Source organism: Alligator mississippiensis, chromosome 4 (assembly GCF_030867095.1).
Source record: "Alligator mississippiensis isolate rAllMis1 chromosome 4, rAllMis1, whole genome shotgun sequence".
In the NCBI taxonomy this organism is placed as follows: Eukaryota; Metazoa; Chordata; order Crocodylia; family Alligatoridae; genus Alligator; species Alligator mississippiensis.
In genome coordinates, this window is record NC_081827.1 from 13,278,574 (window position 1) to 13,291,234 (window position 12,661).

General features: G+C 41.1%; 1 protein-coding gene across 3 annotated transcripts in view; it reads right to left on the minus strand.

Moving 5' to 3' along the window:
• Positions 1 to 12,661, minus strand: part of USP6NL (USP6 N-terminal like) — a 233,159-nt gene that overhangs the window by 171,071 nt on the left and 49,427 nt on the right. Inside the window, exon 1 of one of the 3 annotated variants that reach the window (XM_019487569.2) lies at positions 11,509 to 11,637. The exons of 1 other annotated variant lie outside the window; for it this stretch is intronic. In XM_019487569.2, coding sequence (XP_019343114.1) covers positions 11,509 to 11,581 — 73 coding nt within the window. In that variant the 5' untranslated portion in view covers positions 11,582 to 11,637. Of the gene's footprint in view, positions 1 to 5,811; positions 6,401 to 11,508; positions 11,638 to 12,661 lie in introns of those variants that run through there. One more of the 3 variants, XM_019487570.2, reaches the window with a different exon arrangement.

Genomic DNA, 12,661 nt, shown 5'->3' on the forward strand with positions numbered 1-12,661 from the left:
CAGCTGCAGGAAAAGTGTTGAGAACAACATAAAACTCTTTCTTTGCTTTCTCTGACCTAACAAAAGCCTCAAACTGAAAAGCACTATGGAGGATCCTTCTGCGGTAAAAGATGCCCGTCAAAATTAGTCGTCATTCTTCACCTGCTCCATTACGGTATGAGAGAAGTGGTTGTCAGTAACAGGCCTATCACAGACCCCTTTGAGTTAAGACAGCAGTTAACCAAGGTTGTCATGGCTCTAACACTCTTCTCAATATTCTTCACCCTGAGGCTACATCTGACCTCCATCTCCACCAGTTGGAGTGGAGCTAAACTACCACATGGTTGGTAAGCCATTTAATCTCAGCTGATTCTGAGCCAAAAGCAAGACTACCCTGACCTCAAACACCGGAGCTCCAGCATGCTGATAATGATGTAGTGTGCATTCACTTGGAAGCAGATCTTCAGCAATTGTCAGTGTCTTTACTGAGGCATACAAGAAAATGGGACTGACGCTTAACAACCAGAAGACAAAGGTCCTCCATCAACAAGCTCTTAATGACCAGTCCCCCAGATCTGGTAATGCAGAGTTATGGCGAGACTATGGAGAATGTTGAGAATTTCCCATACCTCAAAAGCCATCTCTTGCACAAGGATGACATCAACGAAGAAATCCAACACTGCCTCAAACAGGCAAGTGCAGCTTTTGAATGCCTGAGGAAATGAGTGTTTGAAGATTACAACATCAAATTTGAAACTAAACTCATGGATTATCAAGCAGTCATGATCCCCAATTTACTGTACAGAGCTGAGACATGGACAATGTACAGGAGACACTAAGTTGCTAGAGAAGTACCATCAATCCTGTTTGCAGAAGATCATTCAAATCCGGTGGGAAGACAGATGCACCAATGTCAGTGTCCTATCACAAGCAAACACCATGAGCATGGAGGCGATGATCATCCACCATCAACTCGGCTGGGGCAGCCACATCAATGAGATGTCCAGCTCCACATTCCCAAAGCAAGTTTTATTCACCTGGCTCAGTCAAGGCGTACAATCAAAAGGAAGGCAGAGAAAGCTCTTTAGGGATATCTTCGAGACCAACTTTTAAAAAATTGCAACATCAACATCAACTCATGAAAAACTACTGCCCAGGACTACCCCAAATGAAGAACGTCTGTGCAAGGATCTCAGTACTCTGAAACCTCACAACAACAACAGGAGACAGAAAAGCAGGCATGGGAGAAACAGCATGTTGCAGAATGAACCCAGAATCTAAAGTCACCCACCTTGCATGGAAGCACATGCCCGAGTTGCAACAGAACCTGTTGATCCCAGATTGGTCTCATCAGCCACCTTCAGACCCATGGACAAGACAACCATGGGAGACAAATCACCAGCAATTGTGAGGGATTGCCAGTGATGATGATGGAATAATTTACCAATTATATGCATTGGTAATTCTGAGAGGGAAGTTGCAGATCTTTGTGACTTCGAATCTGCCAAAACGTTTCAACCTTGCAGCCCATAATATAAATGTTGGGTGATCATTCTACAATAAAAAGCTAAGCTAAAATGTATATTAATTTAATAGTTAAGGATTTAAACGCATAATTCCAATGGCAAAAGATTAGTTCAGGAACAAGCCAAGTCAAATAACACCCATTTGAGAAATCCAGGTGAATTAGTACTATGTTTATATAGTTAATTTTTCCAGAACATCTCTCAATATAGGTCCTACATACCTTTGGGTTTTATATAACAATACAGATCCCTGGAATGACTGAACCGGGACTCCTAACAAGTATAGGCTAATCACAGATAAGAGTTTGACTCTACTCAGTTTCAGTACAAAATAATCCAAAGTGAGGCCATGGCAAAGAAAGACGACCCAGTAGAAGTCAGTTTCAAAAGGGCTGTACCACCACTGAACAGACTTGAAGGCAATAGAAGGTAAGGAGCAAGAATGGCTATCTAGTCATAAAAGCTGGATTTTCTTATGATTTTAAGGTTATTTAATCCCAATGACATTTTTAGAAGAAAGATTCAATGGTTATATAATGTCTAGCTCTAAATTAGAATAATTCTTGAGAGATTTTGTCTACTGTATTTAGGATGTTAGAAGCCTGACCCAAAACCCACTGAATTGAAATGGGACTATCAACTCCAGCTGACTTTGGATCAGACCCAAAATGATTTAAAACATTCTTTTTAAGAATTGTGATCTTATTTTTTCAAACCAAGAGATCTTTAAAAAAAAATAGTATTTCTCATAATACTATATTTATATGCATACCACATGCTCCCAAATAGGACATGCACCATCATCTTGGGATGGCAGACTGAAGTTAAAAAAAAGATTTTTCCAAAATGTTAACTGCCACAGCAAGAGCTCACCATGCCTAAATGCTGGGATAACCATAACTGACTGCTCCCAGCCACATATGCTGATGAATGGACTCCACCAATTCTGCATCATTCACCCTCAAGCAGCCAAAAGCTGCTGACAATCTGGCAGAGGTTATGATAAGGTTAAACCTGATGCTTTCAAACTGAAGATAAAGAGCAAGTAGTGCCGATAAGTGGGCACATTAGTTGTCATTATATTATTAATGCAATGCAGTAAGAGTTTAGGGGTAGCAAAGAATACATAGAACTTTTTTCAAACAAAGTTTGGGGTTTTGTGTTTTTGTTTTGTTGTTGTTTTGGGGGGGTTGGTTTTTTTCACTTTTTTATCATTCTCAAGTTTCAGCAAAGAAATTATTATGTAAGGCATTTCCTGATAGCAAGCCCTTAACATGAAGCCTTAATCTAAAAATATTTTTGAGGTTATAAATTTAAATTACTATTCAGTATGGGTACTTGCTTATCAAAACCTTTGGGAGGGGCAATCCATATTGCAAATTTTAGCAAGCATTGAAATGGACATGGAAGAAAACCAAGGTTTATATACAAACAACAGGTATGAGCCCTGGCCTGCAGTTATTACGTATACAGTTTTTTTATTCATGTTTATGTGCATGTGTAGGATTTAGGCCTAGATCTGTTAGATAATTTGTTCATTCATTAAACTAAATCCAATTTGACTGGTTTCCTGTGTCACCTCCGGGCTGGAAACATGCTCTATGGCTCCCTTTGTAGCATACAGTTATAACGAGCTGAATAAGCAAAGTGTTCAACTAGCTTGTTAAATTACCAGTGCAGCCCATGACTTAAGAACAGGCTATAAAAGTTTCTTCTTAGGGAGCTTTCCTAGGTTCTCCTAGGAAGAATGTTTATTTATTAAAGTAGGTAGACCTGCCACTAGCTTACTCTAAAGTCTCATTTTCAAGCCTTCATATCATGGCTATAAAGAAAAAAAAAAGTTACTGGCCAATATTTACAGTTTCAGGATTCAACCTAGAAATTAACTTTACAAAAATTCTTCTTTTTTTTCCTAATTTTCTCTTTCAAAAAGACAGTCTTAAAATATAAGCTTGTAGATCATGAGCTCCATTTAAAATGTTGAACTGGAAAGTAAATAAACTTTAAAGAAAATCTATAGACAGGGTATCAAATTTATAAAATATAATATATTTTTTTGTAATAACCCTGCTTTTACTGTACTTGAATTAAAGCAGGTGGATACGAACAAATACGTTTTCCTTCCACCATGTGCAAGTCTCCACCTGACAAAGTTCATTCTCAACTTTAATTTTTAGGCTCAATCATCAGATGAGGGACCGAGTCATGACAAGTTTTAGTCTGAGATTTTGAGCGGAAAGTAAAGTAAATATCTTAAAAGTTTAAATTATGTATACACATGTTGCATTTATGCAGGACAGAGGAGTTTGCAACTTAAAAGAAGTCTGAAAGCGCACTGATACAAGTGTCACACATTATCCAGCATGCCTCAATAAATTCACCTCACATTGCTGTATGTTAGGCTTCCTAGCAACTCTTCCTTTAAAAAATGTATTTCCTCCACCTACAGAAAAAACGAATGAGAATGACTCATTCTGTACAATGCAGTCCTTCACATACACCAAATGCTCAAGGTTACATTCAACTACAGCTTCAAGTGAAATATAATTAATGCCTATTAGTACAGCTGCGTTTACGAGTCAGCCTATTAGCATTTTCCCCATTTTGGGGGATGCTTTCTTCAGTGTTATGATGTTTTTCATAAATATTAGAATTTTAATACCACTAAATACCTTTTAACTGTATTACCTACTTATATAAAATACATCTAGTTAGTTCAGTTGCCAGCAATTTGTGAAGCTTGGCTAAACATCAACTAAGAACTAGGAAGAAATGATTTAAAGCCATTTAACAAGGAGCACAAAAAACAACCCAACACTAAGACCTTCCTCAGCTTTTTGAGTGCAATCAAGAAAAATCATTATTTCAATGTAAAATCTCCATAGTCAAGTTTTTAACACACTTATTCCACTACCTTTTAAAAAAAAATATTAAGCACTATTTTAGAAATGAACTAATTAGCTATATTCATAAGCTATCAAGGTCTATTCTCATCAATACATAAAAAAATGTGTTGCCACAAATGGAAGTTCAGCATATTGGTACTAGGATCTACGCTCCTCAAATGCAATTATGATTACTTTCTTTAATTATAAAATGGGCATTGATTTCTTCTTTCAGAAACTGGCTGAAGGTACTTGACTGTACTGTATAATTCCACTAATCAGAATAAAGTAGCTATTTCACTGCACAATAAGGCAAATAGTTTTAGGAAGTTCTGTTTTATTAACTACCTGCTGTCTTTCAGCAGCAGGGTGCAAATGGGCCCTGATTCAGTGTTTGCACTGGTTTTTATGAAGGTGCAGCTTCAAATCGGCATTACCATGGATCAACACTGCTGTATGTATGATTTATAATCAAGTCCTTAGCCCCTGGCCTCCCAGCATACTTAAGGGATGCAGGGACAATGAGACACAGATATGGGCAGACAAATCATATATAGGTTTTAAGTGACCGGTGACACATTCAGTGCAAAGTAATGAAGTAGCTCCACTAGGTAATTTTCTTTAAATGGCTTTTTAAGAATAGATTTCTTTGGCAATAGGTCTCCTCCCACCCAAAGCAATCACACATTCTTTTAAAAAAATAACAGGGTGGAAATGCAAAATGACTAAAAATGGGCAATCTAAGAAGTATTTTAATAAGTCCCTAATTACACAGAGTACATTTTGAATAGAATTCTACCACTTTAAGAAAAAACGTTTAATGTTAATTTTGATCTCTTCAGTATGTGAAGTATTTTCCCCTTGTTTTACTTACTTACTTATTTATTTAGGTTTAAGTAGTTTCAAGAAATGTCTGGCAACACATGCATCAGCCATTTAGGATTCTGAAGTTAAGCATATTCCATTAATATCTTAAACAGCCACATAAATGGGGACTTTCAGTTTCTCCATTTCCATCAGTATTGATGGGGTCTATTTTTATCCTTGGTCATTGAAAATACTTAAGATACTAAAACTATTCCAATAGGATTTTGCAGTATACTGATCTGATTTGCACTGCCCCAGCTATGAGGACAAAGCAAACATATTTTACTACAGGGAGAAAATGACCACCATGACAAAAGTCACGGTTTACAAATAAAGAAAGGAATTCCCTCTTCAGCACAAACGTGGATAAGGATTCTCCTCCGGAAAGCTGAAGTTGTAAAATGATACAGGTTTAACATGGTTCAAAACCAAGCTACAGTGCAAACTATTTGTGCATACATTTCAATGAACCATATTCAACCAAACTGAAACACAAAATCCTAATTTATAACAAATCACGTAAAGAGTTAGGAATATTTCAGTGCTGATCCTACCTTTCTTCACAGCATCTGTTCTACGTCTTGCCGGCGACACCAGCTCCTTCACAATCTGCAACACTTGAATCATTGCTAGTAAGCCAAGTCAAACACTCGAGCAGTTCCTTTACAATGCCAACAGGTTTCATCGCTCCAGATTACTACATCTCTGTCTTCAATGAGCTCAAGCAAAACTGATGCAGGAACAACTGTTACCTTTCAGAGAAAATTTTCTGCAAAATGACTGTACAGACTAAAGTGATGTATTTAAAGTGCCTTCAGCACATGCAGACAAAAAATACTCCCAGCAAGGCTTCCCATTTGTATTGCCACAGAGCGTTTTAAATTGAGTTATGTATAGAAATCAGCATGGATCTTTTCAATTCACAACCTTTCAAGAAAACACGTTCCCCCAAAAGTAAATTGAAGGGGAAAAAAACAAGCAAACAAACGAACAAACAAGAATTGCTTGAAATAGGTGGTGACAGGGGAAATCTAATCCACAGAAAGCGTGTTTGTACCCTCTTTAAAACCCCTTCATGAAAGATTCAAAGAAAGCCACTGGTGCAAAGAAAAAAGAAACGTGCATCAAGGCTACTAACAGAACTAAAAATAAATCAAGGTTGCTCAACTCCAAGTCCGGGCAACACTGAAAGCACCAGGCACAGCGAAGCACCTGCTAAAAACGAGCCCTTCGATTCTTTCCCGTCCCCTTCACACACACACCTCTGCCACTCGTGTGCACGACCAGAATTGTGATACATGACGCTGGAAACCCGAGGAGCGTTTCAGACAGCCGTCTCTGTCACCACCAGAGGCACAAAGAGCACCTTTCAACTGAAATATTATCATTGCTTCTGTCAGGTAATTTTAAACAGAAGAATGACAATAAGCACCCAATTCATTTTTAATACCTTTTGCAGAACAGACTCCAATCATTCAGGAATCCTTTGGGTCAAAATAATCCACAAAGTTAACAAAAAAACCAAAGAGGAAAATAGCTTCTAATGCACTCCTATAAAGCCATCGGCTCTTAGAGCCAAGGAGAACCTTTGAAAAACTGAATTCCCACAAAAGTTTGTGTGGCTGGGACGACACAATGAAAATAGTTAAACGGAAGCCAACTGCATATCCCAGGAAAACCATAAACATTCAAAACAAACCACAGGCTATGACCAAGACACAGCAAGCTGGATGCTCTGGCCTTAAACTGTCTATTCCCACACAATACACGGGTCAGGCACCGGAGGGGGTGGGAAGGTCAGTTGTTTCCACTTCTAGCTACAGAGTGCAAATATTTCAGATTTTATTCCCCCCCCCCCCCCCCCGACACATTTGTGCCTCTCTCAAAACATTTCTGTGCACACAGACATTCACAAAGTTACCCAAGGTAAACTGTATTTACCATGTTCGCCCCATATGCGTTCTGCCCATTAATTCTTTCTCCACCAGAAGTAACACAATCCCAAACAGACATCATGTTTAGTGTAACTAAATAAGATAATATTTAAATTCAGCCGCAGACCGTCAGAGAAATGCTCTGCTCCCTCACCCTGTAATTACTCGAGTGCTAACTGCAGAGGAAGCCTAGAGGTCACTACCAAGCAACTTAGGGCTAGGAAGTTTTATACTCCAGAAAACAAGAAATCTTCCATTCAAAACTGAAAGTTTGTTTGCAACTATACTGAATCCTCTAAAATCCCAGGCTTTAGATTAATGACTTTATAATAAACAAAAATGTTATATCTATGCAAGCTTTTAGTTTCCAGAAATGTGTTGCAATCTCTCTCCCACTGAGCCTCATGGAGATAAGATGGTGAGAAGAGAAATGGGTATTTCTACCGGCTGCTTTAGAGAAAAAGACATGCTCTCAAATGCACGGTAGAACCTCACTTTTCCTGCTTAATTAAACTGCAAATGCACACAGAAAATGCCAATTTCCAAGTTTCCTGTTCATGACAAAACACAAGCTATTAAGCTAGCACCACTAGGCTCTATGCAAAAGTGCCTCTTCCTGGTTCCTAAAGAGCTCCCTAGATGAGATTTAAATGGGATAACAAGAAAAAGTTATCCCATTTAGGATAACTTGAGGAAAGAGTGAAATAGGGTGAGGGTTCCACTAAATAAGAGAATTCTGTAAATGAATCAAAGCACGAGTGTATCTTGATTCTGTAAAGAGATCATTAAAAAATAGATTCTCTTACTTCTGCAGAAGAAATTCTTTGAAGCATTAGAATACGAATAGGATGACAGCCTGGCAAAAAGCAACATGAAGAAGGTGGAAGCAAGAGAGAAGGGAGAGGGCATTTACTCCACACTTAAAAGACTGCTGTTGTGCAAGATGTATTTTCAATATTGGTGAAGTAAGCCAACGGGGCAGACACCAGGAAATGCAACCCCAACCTGTTTCAGCACACAAGAATCAGAGAGCACCGAGTCGCACATGTTGATCTCCATCCAACAGCCTCTTTGCAGTTCCTAATTTTTCACATTAGCAAAGTTCTACCATAGCAAAAAATAAGCACTACAAGCATTAACGTACACAAGCCCATCCAAATATTTGTTTGCCAAGAGCATGTGAGTGAGTGAAGAAACCAGCATGAATCTGAAGCAGATTCATATTACTATGCATAATAAAACACTGCAATTAATAATTTAAGGAAACTCAGTCAAACCCTGCAGAATCAGAAACCAATTTTCTTGGCTGCTATCCCACCCACAGATAAAAGTAATCACATTACAAAGGAGACAAGCAGGTTTCCTCAGGCTTCATGTCAGCAACGGTGTTCAGGAGTGTATGAAGCCAGTTCACCGATCAGTCTCCTCTTACTCAAGAACACCGATATGGCAATAGTTCCTGGTTCTTTTCTTATCTGTAAATCATCTGCCTCCATAAGTGTTCCTGGAAATATGTATTCAATACACTTGTCATTCTTCAGGATGTACGATCATAACAAAAAGAACAAAACAAAACCACCACTGTGACTCACCTACAGGTGGCAAAGAAGTCTGTAGAAATTCTGAATATCACAAAAGACTGATTCACAGCAGGTATACAAAGGAAAATTAAAAGTCCACCTTAATTAAGTCTTAATTAAAAAAATTAAATGGATTCTATTCACTGTCCTCAGTGTAACGTGTGCGAATGTAATGAATGGAATTCCATACATCCGTCAAGAACTAGTTTAATATAGACTATACAACTTCCAGTCTTGACTGCAACATTGAGGAAGATAAAGGTGAGGAAGATAACTCCCTGAACCCAGTAGACGCGTGGAGAAACAGCTAAATGATGTTCAAACTTAATGGGTCACCACATTCAGCTGTTAAGGATCCTTCGTGTAACAGAAAAAATGGCCTCTATTATGATTAGTCAGCTATCATCACACAAAATCCAAACTGTCTCCATTAACGTAATTACAATTAGTTTGTCTTTGAAAGCAGCTTTTTATGCAGTATATTGCCAGAAGGCAACACATTTACAGCATAAAGAGAACCACAAAACTATTCTTTGAACCTATATCTCAATAAAAATCTGTCAGAAACGGTTGCAAAGTCAGTTTTTAATTTTGAGGAAATCCCAGCAATGTTTTCTCCTTCTCTCTGCCTCCCCCCAACATGTGGAAAGTTTTAAATACTCATGAAATACTGTCTAGGCTTTTAAAAAGCTATCAAACACCTTCATTAGCACACACATATCCAGTGTTACAGCTGCTGGAAAAAGCACCAGTGTGTTCTGCCCTCATTTATAAAGAGAAAGATGTACATGCTAATAAAGAAAAAAAAGCTTAAGGGCATGCATTCAAGGAACAATAAAACTGCACATTTTTCTTCCTAGAAGCAACATTATGATAGGCACTAAGAGCCAGCCCCGCTGGGAACTGAGCTGTATGCTCGCTAACAGACAGCTCACAGATCAGAGCCAAAGAATGTGCACACATTTCTTATACGGCCTCTCTACCACAACACAGATGGTTTTAGGGCAAGTTGTGTGGCCTTTGCTGCAAGAACTCTAAACATGGTGTCCAAAATTAATCAAACATAACATCCCAACAAAGTCAAAGATTCAAAGAGTGATAGCAATCACGGTTAAAGGTTTGTGCTAGGTTTGCAGGACTCATCCTGCAAATGAGAGTCAGCAGCGATCCTGACCGGCACCACTACCAAGAAATTCAGGAGACCAAGTTCTCTTCCCAACTCGCTCACTAACTTTGGATGATCCTCCACAAGATGCTTCAAGGTACCTCATTTCTTCTACCTGGACAACAGAGGCAACAGTCCTAACTTTTGTATGTAATGTATCTGAGATCTACTAAAACGTGCTGCACAAGACCTGGGTGTCTTTAGTAGTAATTAAGACTTTTCATTACCATCGTAAGTATTTGGTTGTCAAGCTAGAAATTGCAAGTTGCAACATCTGTTCAACTTCTCACGGGTCCCGAGTACAGGCAAACCCCACTTAGCGCTCTTAATTGGTTCCTGAAAAACCAAGCATTAAGCAACATGAGCATTAAGCGAAACCAAAAGTATCTGAGGACCCAAGATGGTGACCGCTAGTGTTTTTAATGACCCAAGATGGCGACTGCAAGCATTATAACAAAACTCGCTGAGCGCTAAGTGAAATCAGGCATCAATTTAAAAATAAACATTATAGCAAAATACTGCCGAGCAAAACAGTGTTAAGCAGGGTTTTCCCGTAGTCAGGAAAGATTTTGGCTCAGAAAAGGAGGCGAAGCTCTAACCAGAAGCAACACCATTTCTCTGCTAGCAAGGGAGTTTTCAACATCTCATGTTTTGAAGTGAACATATTCCCAAATTCGTAGAGACAAGTCAAGCTTTTTTCTTCAGAAGAAAAAAAAACAAAAACAAAAAAACCCTTTTTAGATCTAAATTACAAGCACTGACACAATGACAAGGCCTAGTAAGGATGGAGGAAGCGCTAATCCAGTATTGCCAACTTTCGCGAGGGTCGGCGTTGTTCTTAAAGTCTAGGCTTCGGGAATGCGAAAAACTTAGCTCTTTCTTTTCTATGTATGTTTAAGTAGATTATACTTCTATATTATACTTCAATATAAATAGAAAAGAAAGAGCTAAGTTTTTTCACATTCCTAAAGTGCAGGCTTTATTTTCAATATTATAAAAACATTTATAATATTAAAACTTTATACTTGTAAACTACCAAATTACCAGTCAAGAGCACAGGTGCAGGGCTGGGGGGGGGGAACGGACACCTGCGTCCAGCCCCCTCCCCCCAACCTGGGGCTGGGGCCGTGGCCACCCCCGCCTCCCCCGTCCGCTTCGGACCATGGCCACAGGGGCCACAACCGCGAGGTCGGTCGCAGCCGTGGTGGCGGTTGCGGTGGTCCGCCTCCCCGACGGCTGTCGTTTGGGGGGTGGGTGGCACTCCCGCCCCTGGCACCAAGGAGCCGGGGTGGGGGGGGGTGACCCCAGTCCCCACCTTTACCCACGTGCACCCAGCACCCCTTGCCCCCGAGGAGCAGTGCCGGCCACCTGCCTCCACCACCGACCCGCGCGCGCGTCGCACTGGAACATAAAAGAGAGGGTGAAGTTTGTTCGTGCGAAGCACACCGAGCCCCGCGCGTGGGAGTGTGCGCCAGGGAAGTGAGGCTGTTGTGGGGGGGTGGGGGGGGCGGGAGAGGCTGCCTGAGGCACGCGTGAGCGCGGCCTGCCCCCCTGCGCGTGCGCGGCACTGACCTGCTGCCGGGCGAGGCCCACGCGAGGCGCCCACCTCGTCCCGCGGGGGGCGGCCGGGCCTGGCCGGGTCCATCCGTGCCCGCGGCCCCGGCCCGCAGCCTCTTGCCGGGCGGGGCGGGGCGGGCGGCAGGGCCGCGTGTGGGCCGGGCCGCGCGCGTCACCACCAGGGGGCGGGGCCTCCCTTAGTCCCGCCCCTGCTCCAGGGAGGGCGCGACTGATTGGTGCAAGCCCCGCCCCGCGCCACGCTGCGGTTTACCTGCTGCGTCTGCACACCGCGCCTGGGCCCCGCCCCCCGCTCTGGGTGTGCGCGCGCAGGGCCGCTGGGCTGCTTGCGGGATTTGCTTGCTGTGTTGCTTTGCGACCGCATCTCGGACTCGGTGCGGGCGCTCCCTCGCACTCCGGTGTGCACTCTTCGGTTTACTTTGCTCTGTTAAAGCGATGCGTGCTCCGCTTTCGTGCACATTATCCACTGTTGTTTTGCTCTGTTAAAGCGATGCGTGCTCCGCTTTGGTGCTCTCTGCACCTATAATGGAGCAAAAAAAAAAACTGGTTACTTATCCTGATTCGTGTTCAGCTTTTGCTCCCTCTCCACATTCATCAGTTTATTTTGTGCCGCTACAGGCGCGGAGGGCAAAAGCGGAGTACGAATCGATTCAACAGAGCAAAATTAAAGTGGTTAATGTGGAGAGAGAGCAAAAGCTGAATATGAATCAATACAACTAACCATGTTGTTTTGCTGTTACGTTGATTCATGTTCAGCTTTGGTTCTCTCCCCACATTAATCAGTTTGAATCAATTTAACAGAGCAAAATAAACTGGTTAGTGTGGACAGGGAGCAAAAGTGGAGTATGAAATGATTTAACAGCACAATAGACTGGTTAATGTGGAGAGAACAAAAGATGAATATGAATCAGTATAACTAACCAATTTATTTTGCTCTGGTATATTGATTCGTATTCAGCTTTTCTTCCGTCTCCCCATTAACCGGTTTATTTTGCTCTGTTAAATGGATTCATGCTCCACTTTTGTTCTCTGTCTACATAGAGCAAAATAAACTGGTTAAGGGGGAAAGACAGCAAACGCTGAACATGAATATAACAGCAAAATAAACTGGTTAATTGATTCACGTTCAGCGTTTGCTCTCTCTACACAT